The sequence below is a fragment of the Archocentrus centrarchus genome, chromosome 1, assembly GCF_007364275.1.
Source record: "Archocentrus centrarchus isolate MPI-CPG fArcCen1 chromosome 1, fArcCen1, whole genome shotgun sequence".
Taxonomy (NCBI): domain Eukaryota; kingdom Metazoa; phylum Chordata; class Actinopteri; order Cichliformes; family Cichlidae; genus Archocentrus; species Archocentrus centrarchus.
The window spans coordinates 3,279,125-3,290,965 of record NC_044346.1 but is presented as its reverse complement, the minus strand read 5'-3'; the positions used below and the strand labels follow the sequence as shown (position 1 = coordinate 3,290,965).

Sequence of the window (11,841 nt, the reverse complement as noted above, 5' to 3'; positions counted from 1 at the left end):
TCGGTCATTTCCAACACTTTCATTCTTCAAATCAAAGTCAAACACTGTTGCTACTTTAAAGCCATCAAAATTATTTAAGTGTTCCAGTGTCACTGCATTTGTTATGTTTCCTCAAGTCATAGCAAATTTATACAAAAGAAAGTCTTTTATGTCTTCAATGTAAATAAAGGGCATACGTTAACCTCCTTCTACTAAAGTTAAAACACAGATTCTGCACAGATTCAAGAAACAAAGTCCAAAACCTCTGCATGCAGTTAGCAAATTAGCTTCTCAGAGGGGTATACCATGAAGCATGTTCCACATAGCCAGGCTTTCTTTGCATTGACTCACTCTACAAATCCTAAAACCCAAGTAAGAAATAATGGTAAATGGACTGCTTCTTATATAGCACTTTTTTACCCGAGCATTCAAAGCACTTTATACAACATGCTTCATTCATCTAGCATTCACACAGTGTCTTGCCCACAGGTACCTTAGCACACAGACTGGCACAGCCAGGGACTGAACCACCAACCTTCCAATTAGTAGGTGACCCCTCTGAGCCACAGCCACCACTTTTAGGTATCATAATGGTGGTAAAGAACTTTGTTGCTCAGGCTTTCTGCTTCAGGCTCTGAGCACACTCATAAAACAGGCCATTTGACTCTTCCATAAAAAATGAAATGGAAACTGTCTGCTCCAGTCAGACACCTTATCAGGATATCTAATGATTTGAATAAAAATGTATAACTGTAAAATGCAAAACACAGAAGTAATGCTGCAGAAAATATTAATGTGAATTCATGATCATCACAAACAGGCTAAGCAGGGAAAAAAGAATATGAGTTTGGGTTATTTATTTCACCTCTGCACGTTCTCAGTGCTGCTTTTTCTAACATGCACATTAGAACTTTAGAACACGCACATGCAACTTTTGATAAATTTAATCAGTTAATATTACTCAGTGTGTCTGACACTCTTCCATAGCCTAATAAAGAAGAAATGGAAATCACTTTAGTTTGTTGTCAGATGAAAGTGAATTTAACTTTATTGATTGGAAATTATAAATAGCCTACAAATGCAACTGATCAATTTTCTAATCTGTATTAGATGCATTTCCAGCAGTGTGAGACAGACTTGGCAGCACGAACACCAAATATTTATAGATTTTCTGCAAATGAATACATGCAAATTCCAGCGCATGCAACAAATCTAGTTTACGCTGATATAAGTTCACAGCTCGGGTTCATTAAGTGGTGTTAATAAGGTAAAAGACATGCTGTGGAAGAGAGACAGAGATTAATAATAACTAATGATTACATGCAGAGTGGGGTATAAACAAAGTGAAAAGGTGAAACACTCAGCACATCATGGGAACCCCCCCAGCAGCCTAGGCCTATAGCAGCGTAACAAAGAGATGCTTCAGGGTCACCTGATCCAGCCCTAACTATAAGCTTTATCACAGAGGAAAGCTGAAGGCTCTGCCTCCCATTCTACTCTTAAGTATCCTAGGAACCACAAGTAAGCCAGCAGTCTGAGAGCAAAGTGCTCTGTTGGGGTGATATGGGACTATGAGGTCTTTGAGATAAGATGGTGCCTGATTATTCAAGACCTTGTATGTGAGGAGAAGGATTTTAAATTCAATAAACAGCCTGCTGTCAACCAGGTTCAGAATATATTACCGTGGTGATTTAGGCAGGTAAGTAGAACCACCTTCATAACACAAAACACTCTGTAAGCTCAACATATCTCTCTACCTGTTACTCTTACTTCACAGTACACCTCTCAGGTCGTCAGCTGTTTATAAAGGTAGTGCTTGCTGGTAAACCACTGAGCCATTATCCCTGATTTCATCCCAGTTTTATTTGGGCAGATCCCAATCTTCATGACTTGCAAATACCGAGCAAAAGCTTTTCAGCCTTGAGCCAAGTAACTAAGTTACAGAAACAACTGATTTGTCTGAGACAAGATGATGTAACACGAACACAACGCAGACTTCCATAATTAAATGTTCACAGTTTTCGAGTATTTATGAAATGCTTTTATTTTATTTGCTTTTTGCTTGCAACTCAACTTCTATGTGGTGGTTTTTGAAAACCTTATGTCCACATCTTTGATTATGCAGAACTGCAAAATCTTGTCATAATGTGCACATTTCTTTTTTCTGGATTCCCTCCCCACTAACATTATTTTAGTAATCATCCCCACCTACCTCCCCACACCCTCAGTAAATTAAAACTGCCTCTTGTTATTGTTTTAATAAATTGTGAACTAATCAGTGTTAGAATGTTCCATAATAAAGTGTTATAATCTCTCATGAATTGTAGCTATGCTTTTTGGTCTTCCTATTTTCCTGTAAATAATGAAAACTTTATTCTCAAACTGAAAATGGCTTCTGAAACCCTGACACAAGAAACACGTGTAACTGATAATGTTTGAAAACCCTAAAATTATATAAGTGCCGTTCCCCCTGAAACACCCAGTAATAAACACCACAGCGCCCTCTGCTGGACAAAACTGATATTACCTGCCAGTGACAGGAAACTCAATCAACTAACTGATGAAGTTCACCTGCTGACAGGAAAGGAAAGTATCAGTTGAACTGAAGCTAAGAAGGTCAGACGGACTTTGTTGTTTCTCTCATTTAAGCAGTTTAACTGCACAAGAAAATGACACAAAAGAACATCCCAAACTTTAAGCGTGTGCTGCTCATATTTCTGTTGGTATTTGGTATATTTTGGAAAGGCTGTAATACACAGGTAAGTCATCATCACTGAAAACCTCCTTTGGACCCGTGTTAACAGTTTAATTGTTTGTTTCTTTTTGTCTGTAGGTAAACGAAGAAGAAACCAATCAGCCTCCAGGTGAGAGTAAATGTTTTTCTTGGGATTTGTAGAAGTCTAAATGTTTCTGTACTTTTACTGTTGGCTCTGTGCTGACTGCTTTAGGATTATGAGCTGTGCCATAAAGGTAGAAAAACAGACTGATAATTTTAGCTTCATAAAACTGTGATCTCGAGCACACATGCAAATGTCTCACTTCCTCCCCGAACAGATTATTTAAGCTAATTAGATTCAAAATAACTGCACTTTATTTTGGTAGTTTGTTTCCTTATGACTATATAGGTTTATATTTGTTTTTTATTCAGTGTTTTTCTTCTTAGCAACTGACCAAAGCCAACAGTGATGACTAGTCAGGATTGTGTACTGTAGTCACCAACAAATGTAATATTTTGTGTTTGCTAATTGCTACAGGAACAGCCGTTTTAGGTAAACACTGGGCCTTTTCATTTTAAATGAGTGTATATATTTGTGAGATGAACCAATCTGCTGGAAGCTGAGGCCTGAGAGACACTCAGTATATTTAAAACCACAACAAACTGTAACAGATGTCTAAAGGATAATTAAATTTACCAGTTAGACTTTAAGAACTAAGATGAAGTAAAAATGAGCATCGTGAAAATGGGTGTCTTTAACTAAAATGTACAACTATATGTTGATCATGTACAGTATTGAAATCAGCAGCTGCCCACAAGGTTGGAAACGTACCTGAAGGTGAACTGCATCAGCAGTAATATATAAAACCATTTCTGTTCATGTAACAGCAGCACATCCATTTCTTTCACAGATGAATCTGGGGGAGAAAGCAACACTTTCTTCGCCCTGCGGAGTTGTCACCAGTTGCTACAAAGTGAAAGTGGTGAGTTTTTCTCCCCAAACTACCTGTGCTCCAACCCTCCCCTGTGGTGCAACTGGACAATCCAGGTGGATCCCAGGAAGAGGATTCATCTCCATCTAGAGGACTTGACACCCGATGACATCTGCAACCTTAAACAGGACCAAATCCACATTGATGAGCCGGCTGAACACTTAGCGGGACACAAAGTCCTACAGAAGTGCTGGCAAGAGGCCAAATACACCTCATCCTCCAATATTCTGTATGTGGTGCTACTGATTGGTGGCTGGCCCAACCCTATGTACAGGGGCTTTTATGGTCGCTACCAGGCATTTGGACCACCAGTCATTTACAGCCCAGGGGAAAGCTTTCAGGAGACAAGTGAGGAGTCAAAAGCATCTCCTGGGCAGATGGATTTCACTGAATCTGGACCAGGTACGAAGAGTGAACAGATGGGATATGATTACTATGAGCAACATTTAGCAGCGATGACTGCGCTTCCCTGGGAGCCTGAGGAGGCTACAGACACAGAAACTAGGGTAAGTGGACACACAGTGGGAGTCAAATTCTCAACTCTAGCTTTGCTGATGCCTTACATGGTCTTTCTATATTTCTATTTCTAAGTGCCAAATCACAACAGTCGCCTCAAGGCACTTTATATTGTGAGGTAAAGACCCTATAATAGTGTTTTCCAAAGTCAAGAGCACTGCGGCCCACTTAAAAAACAGAAAATTCCATGAAAATTTGATTCAAAAAAACATAAACAACACAGGCTGTTGGCTATAAATTACTAATACTGCCCAGTCATATGTAAAGTGCTGATGCCAATATGCAACCTACTGGCCACTGGAACACAACCTTCTGTACAAGAGCAGTAAGTTTAGGTCAGAGTAATGAGCAATATCACAACTGAACACCTCCTATCATCAGTTTTAATTCACATTTTCTATAAATAAACACATTCATATAAATATATAACTATGCAAACCTGAGTAATTTCAAACCCTGAAAAGGATAAGCGGAAGAAAATGGATGGATGGAATTTCTGTTATTACTGCGGCCCCCCTGCAGTGCCTTTGTGGCCCCCTGGTGGGCCGTGGGCCACGCTTTTGGGAACCACTGCTTCATGTAGTAAATTATAAAAACTTTTTTTTTTTTTTTTGTTGCAGATCACACATGAATTGAGGTCAAGCGATTGCTGCATAAGTTAGCATTATAAAAAAGGCTTGTTTTGTTCATGTGCATGACGGGAAAATAGAAAATCAAAGACTCCATGTAGCTCAAGTAACAATGACAGAGCTAATTTGATTAACTGTAATGTTGTTACTGAATTTAATACAGTATTGCATTACAAATAAATGTAATTACAGCAGCATCCAACATAGATTGCGACTGGATACTGCTCAGTGAGTTAGAACGTCACTCATAATGGCCCTACATATCAAAAGTATAAACAGTATGACAAAGGTAATTTTATCTTGGAAATTTTTTGCAGCACCCTGTTGTGTTTTTACTTTTGCGTTCTACTTTAGTGGAAAATTCCAGAAAATATTGTAAAACTCCTCATCCTGTGTCCTTCCTCAGGTGGATGAACACAACCATCAATCCTTTGGAAACCACAGCAGTGTCTACCAGTTCACTGCCACGCCCACTGAGCCACTGTCCACCCAGAGGACCTTCAGATCAGGCAGAGGGATCACTCACATCCAATCAAACCAGTCTGACTTTGTTCAGCTTGCATCTCCACAGCAGTCAGGTGACAGTCAGCATTACAAACTGAGAATCAGCACTCGCGCTACAACAGCAAAACACAGGGACAAGGAGGAAGCTGCTGCTGTGGGGAACGAGAGCAGAACAGTGACGGAGAACATAACAGAGGTCAGCCAGATCTCAGGTCAGCTTCCCTCCCCCTCTGAGAGACAAGACCCACAGCACACTAAGCAGACTCATCCTCAGCCTAACATGATGGAGCCGCTGTCGGACCACAGAGGGACTTGTGAGTACATCTGAACATGTGCGCTCACCTGGATCTTTCAGGTGCTCACAGTTTGGGGTTGAATAATTGCTTGGAGATTTGTTTCTATGGTCTAAACCTGGCAAACTTAAGCACAAAGTAGAAGTTCTTGTTGCGATGAGGTCATAAAACCAAAGTTTCAGTGAGCATACATTTCCTTTGCAACATTGGGAACCTTTCCAGGTTAAACAGCAGCTGAACTTTGAACAACAGTACATCTCTCTGTTACCCTAGAGTCAAATCTTCAAACGTTCACTGAATTATCCATAAAAATAAATAAAATCATGACAGAAAGTGGAAGCAAAACAGTGTTTTTAAAAAAACTGCGTTAAACATGCTAAATTATTGAACAATGCATAAAAGTATTGCATCAAAAGCTTCACCAAAACGAACGATGACGGCATCTGTCTGAAAAAGACCCCTCTGAGATTTTTGGCAAAGCCTGAAACTCTCTTGGTGTCATTTAAAACAAGGCAGCATTTCTTTGAGCCATCGATTTACTGCCCTTCATAAACAGACGGCTTTAACAGCTGGTGGTTCGGCTCCATTTTTCTTAACAGTAAATGAGGGTAAAGGATGAGAGAAACCTGAAAACCCAAAATTAGGAAGGGCAGAAAAATGAAACCAGCTGAACATCAGAGTGCGTTTCTCATTTGCACTGTGATCACTCAAATTTGTCTGATGGCAGGCTAACGTTCAGTCAGAAATGATGTTAATGGGTTATATAGTGTGTGTCTTTTTATTTATTTATATATATTGTTAGCCTAATAGCATAAGGGCCTAAGTCATATTTTGGCCAAAATTGAGATATCTAAATGAATCTACACTGTTAGCGGAGTAGAATTAGGTAGGTATCTCAAAATATGCCAAAATATGACTTAGGCCATTATGCTATTAGGCTAACAATATATATATGAAGTTGGATGATGTCAGGGCTGACCTCCGCATCACAGAACCACAGAGGCTGCACAGGGAGGTGGTCAAAGGTACACAGATGGCTTCTTAAGGTTGGATTTTTGCAGATAACTCTGGTAACTTATAACTTCAAATCAACATTCACTGTAGTTTGATTTAAGCATTAAGTTCCATGTGATTTAATGCTGACATACAGCTTTAACTGTGTTTTCCTGCTATAACCATGTAAATGAAGGCCTTCTATTTCACCCCAACCCTGATGTTTCCACAAGAACAACAAAGCTGTTTTTGTGTCTAAACCAAAGCACACAGACGGTCTGTATGCTCATTAAGGTCGGAGAACCTGAATTACATTAACTGTAGATCAGCCCTAATAACATAACTCATATTTCTTTTTGCTTTTGTCCCTCAGTGAACGTGAAGAACCACTCAGAGACTCCACTCTTTCCTGGTGGTAAGTATTGGACTGAGAAACTGTCACTCAAAAAGAACGGCTCATTTTTTTCCTGGGACATCACTCAAGGTGGTTCTGTTTACCTGGCTAAATGACCATGGTAACTTATTCTGAACACACAGCCTAGCAGGTTATGTTCAGGGTTCCAGTTTAAAATCATTTAAAGTTCTACTTTTATTTAGACCTGTATAGGTTCTTGATTGGAGGAATGTGTTTTGTGCAGGGTGTTACTAACATCATGAATGAAGCTCTGTAGTGACCTCTAAAGGAAGCAAGACATTAAAATGTTTTTTTTTACTGCTCTGTGAGCTAAATCCCAAGATTAATGATTTTCTGCAGCATAACTCTGATTGGAAACAGTGTTGTGCTTCACTGTTATTTTTGATGTTCTATATAGACATTTATCTCCATTTTATCATCGTCTGATAATGTCTGTGATCCGAGTGGGCGACACTCACAGGGATCATTTTGTGCAGACGAAGAGTCGTGACATGTGAAACCTGGTTAACTTTTTCTCTCCAACTGGGGCTTTAGGTTTTGTGGCTATGTTGAACTTTTTCATAGCGTCCCCCTCTGTTATCGTTCAGTGTCACATGTCTGCTGTGTGTCCCGTTACCCAAACTAGATACATGGAGATCGAATTGAGTCATTTTATGTTTGAGCTGAAATGAAAGATGCAAATACTTTTACTGTGATGACTGGAACTGTTACTACAACGGCTTCTTTTTTTTCTTTTTTGGTGCTCTGAAATCTCAGATCACCTCTTTGAAGTGGCTGTAGAGCTAAACTTCAGTCAGGATTTGGAGGAGTCCTGGGACAACCTTGCCAGATCACTGCTGCTTTCAGTAAAGGCTTTGGTATGTTTTTGTTTTTAAAGACATTTAAGGTGTCGTATGCAGCATGTACTCGACAGTGAAGACCACCGCTTCTCTTGTTTCTGTAGATCAGCAAACAGTTGGAGGCTGTGCACGCTCACTTTTCAGTGTCCTCTAAAAGAATAAAAAGGTTTGTATAAAACATCATCACAACTCTTAATACGTCATGCTGCAGCGTGTTTGTGTTTGAATACACTGAGAAAGATTGAGAGTATTCACAATAAGCAAACTCCCCGTGGAAATGCCGAAGCCATTACTCTAATCTTAGAGTACAGAAAGAACCAGTTGTAACTACATTTACTTACTGAAGAGCACTTTGAATGTATGCATACAATTTTTCAACACAAAACTATTTTCCTGCTCTTGTGCAGTGCTGCCTTTCACACAATGTTAGTCTGTGAATAGTGGCGCTGCACATGAGCCTGAAAACCCCACCCAGTAAGTTTATCCAGTGTGTTTCTCCTCTGTCGTGATCCTGGGTATCTGAGTTTAGGTTTTACTGTTACTGCAGTGTTTGAAGTTTTAATCTCACCATTCTACTAATTTTAAGCATTACTTCATGTTGTATTATTTGAGTCCCTGTTTAGTTTATGTGAAGTTCTGTGTACCTGTTTAGACTCTGTTAGTTTTGAATTCCTGGTTTGTATTAAGCCTCAGCTCTTATTTTGGTGATCTCATTACTTGTGTGTTTCGTTCCCTCAGTGTTTCCCTCTGTCGCTTTTGTGTTCCCTTGTCTCTGTCATGTTTAGTGCAAGTCTTCTTGTCTTTTTAAAGGCTTTTGGATTGCTTGCTGTTTTATTTTGAAGGTCAGTTTTCTTTTGTGTTCTGTGTAAGTTTTACTTCCTGTCTGTCTCCTGATTGATTCTCACCTGTGTTATGTTCCTCATCTGTCTCCTGTGAGCCCTCAGGGTGTGTACAGGCTTGTCTGTCTGTTGTCCAAGGTCGACATGTCTGCTATTGCTGTTTCATTGTGATATTTTGTTGTGCTGTGGTTGTGGGGACTCTGTATACAGTCTAGAAACAGGCTTGCCTTGTGCCGTGTATCCAGCATTTAGGCCCAAACCTGTGCCCCCACCCCTAACTCTTGATCCTCCTGTGCTGCCACAATTAAAATTAAAATAAGATTGAATAAAATGATAGAAACACCCCTCGAGAACTGGAATAGTGCATTTATTAAAATTTCCCACACTCTGATGCAACACCTGAACTTGTCAGTGTAGACTAAAAGTTTTATTGAAAAATAATAGAATTAGTAATTAGTTATATGACAATAGAATAACTATAGTTTGACAAAACAGGTCCTGTGTCCAGTGTTCCCTGGACCTTTTAACTCACATGACCATAAGCTTAATTTTTACTGTTAGATTTGTTAGTGTTATGATGCATCATACATCCTGGTTTTGTGCACAGATTGCATGCAGGAGTGCTTTACATCCTCTGGCTGCAAATCAGACAGGAACCTGGAGGTCTGCGTGTCCACAGGGCCATCCACTCTGCTCTCCAGGGGCTCATTTCCACTGGAATCAACTTCAGTGGAAACCTGAGAGAGGCAGTGATCATGTCTGTGTCAACTGCAGGTACAGAAGGGCTCAAGTCCAAAATTACTTGAAGTTACTGTGCACAGACCTGTAAAGAAAAGTGGAAATCAGACACACACTGCTGGTTACTGATGAGCTTTTGTTTCAGATGTAAATGAGTGTGGGACCCAACTGGTTCTATGTGACATCAATGCAGAGTGTGTGAACCAGTTTGGCTCCTACTCCTGTCGTTGTCGGCCAGGCTTTCAGGATGAGTCTCGTCTGGGATCAGGAGGAACTCTCTGTGTGGACATGAAGGCTGCAGGTATGCTTGGGTCGAATTTGTAAGGGTAGTCAGACTTTCAGATCTGCTTTAGTTCATCTGCTGACCTCCTCTGTGTGTGTGTGTGTTTTTTGTCCCCCCCCTTGCAGGTTGCAGCTCAAGCCTGTCCACTGAAACCAAAGGTGTCTATGTGCTTTTCTTCCTGCTCAGCTCCCTAATCCTGGTGCTGCTGGTGGTAGCTGGCATGCTCTACCACCGTCACCACCGGGGGAAGTTCCTGGTTCGCTGCCCCAGCAGCAGCAGCAGCCTATCCCCTCCTGACCCCAACAACAACCACCAGCATCTTGAACAAAGCTACTCCAGCCCTGCTGACTCTGACCTGCCTCCCCCGCCTCCGCCTGCCCGTGGTCCCAGCACTCTCTGGGGCCACGTAAAGGAGCAACGCCAAGTCGTGGATCTGCAGCTGTTGCGCTTCAACCTCCTTCACCCACCAGACAGCTACATGGATCAGCGTGTCGGTGCTCAGTGATGATTTCTTAATTATATTCAGTAAAATCTCTTATTTACTTTTCATTCTGTGTGTCTGCATGTTACACTCTTTGTAAATTGCACCATTAAAGTCACAATGAAAGCACATTGTTATTGTCTTGACATTTACGGGCTCTTGAGAGAGCTGAGGTACATCTTTACTAAGTCACAAATTACTGGCAGAGGGTTATGAAATTTTATACATCCAGTTTTATTTGGCCTCATGGTCCCTGTGTTAGTGGATGTAAATGAGCATTTAAATATTTGTCTTGAAAGCGATGTATTTTGAACAGAGGACAACAGACGTGATTTACATGGGAAAATCCTGATGATAAACACAGACATCCTCTTCATACACACCGTACACCTAAATGATGGTCTAAAAAACCACATGATCTAAATATATACTCATTATACCAAATATTAGACTTGTCCTTTTATAATAGTGAAAAAAACGCTGAGCTCCAAGAACATGTTTGTATTTTAACATTTTTTCTGATTATTGAAATGTGCACTGGGTAACTAGATGCATCTTTTTTGGGTACAGGAGCCACTTGTTCTCCGTAATCAGACGCCTAGATTCATAATGACTTTTTTTTTTTATAAATATTGTTCATACAGTGAAAGGAATGTGGGAATACATCCACCTATATTATCTTGCTCAAGGACACTCCTGTAGGACACATGGCTTGCTGTGGCCCTGTGACCTCCCAACTTGAAGCTGGCCACCCTGCATTGCTGTGTGTGAGGAGTGAAGTGTAGTCTGTGCTGGCCCACACAGTCCAAAACACTTTAATAGGCTTACAGCAGCTAATCCAGCACGGTGTGCTGACACATGGGGAGTCTGCTGACCTTACTCTGCTTTATTACAGGGTACTTGTTCCCTCAGCCCTTCACTGCTCAAAACAGATGCTTTTCTATCACCTGCAGTTTCTTCGTGTCTTCATTCGGTTGAAAATATTGGAAACATTTTCATCAGGTTTGCACAAAATATGATTCCAACAGGATGATGACAATGATCTGTGTCAGCCTGATGTTTGCTCTAACAGTGTTTGCTGGGGTGGCTCAGGAGGTTGAGCAGGTCACCTACTAATTGGAAGGTTGGGGGTTTGATTCCTGGCTGTTCCAGTCTGCATGCCAAAGTATGCTTGGGCAAGATATTGGACCCTGAGTTTACATGCCAACACACCGGTGATGGGCTGATAGATGCTTTCTAAAATTCAGTTAACATATTTGAAACCAAACCGGAGCATTATCACATAGTGGAACTTCTACTTGTACGTTCTACTTGCTACTTGTATCTGATGAGGGTCATTTCTCTCTGTGGTCTGGATGTCTTTCCAGTATCTACTCAGCTGCCTGCCTCCTGTTAAAAGAAGCTACTGCACTGCCCTTTGTCTGAATGCTCCTTGTGTCTAGCAGGTAGAATCTCCAAGGACAGCATCACTCTGTAGCTGTCTGCAGGGTAAGATGAGATGGTTGGTGGTGGTGATGGTGGATCCACCCTCTATTCGCTGCTTCCTTCCTCACTTGGAAACCCGAGGTCAAAGGGGGTACTCCTCCTCCGTGGCTCCCCATCCAGTGAGACATGCTGAGCATGA

The 11,841-nt window shown here is 40.9% G+C and overlaps 1 protein-coding gene across 1 annotated transcript; it reads left to right on the top strand.

The window, feature by feature from the left end:
* Positions 1-2,648: 2,648 nt before the first annotated feature.
* LOC115790014 (uncharacterized) lies at positions 2,649-10,241 on the top strand. The gene is made up of 11 exons (XM_030743654.1): positions 2,649-2,702; positions 2,813-2,843; positions 3,607-4,193; positions 5,239-5,650; positions 6,996-7,037; positions 7,794-7,894; positions 7,981-8,042; positions 9,323-9,489; positions 9,599-9,754; positions 9,862-9,992; positions 10,053-10,241. The coding sequence occupies exons 1-11, from the start codon at positions 2,649-2,651 to the stop codon at positions 10,239-10,241; spliced, it is 1,932 nt and encodes a 643-aa protein (XP_030599514.1).
* The last annotated feature ends 1,600 nt before the right edge of the window (positions 10,242-11,841 follow it).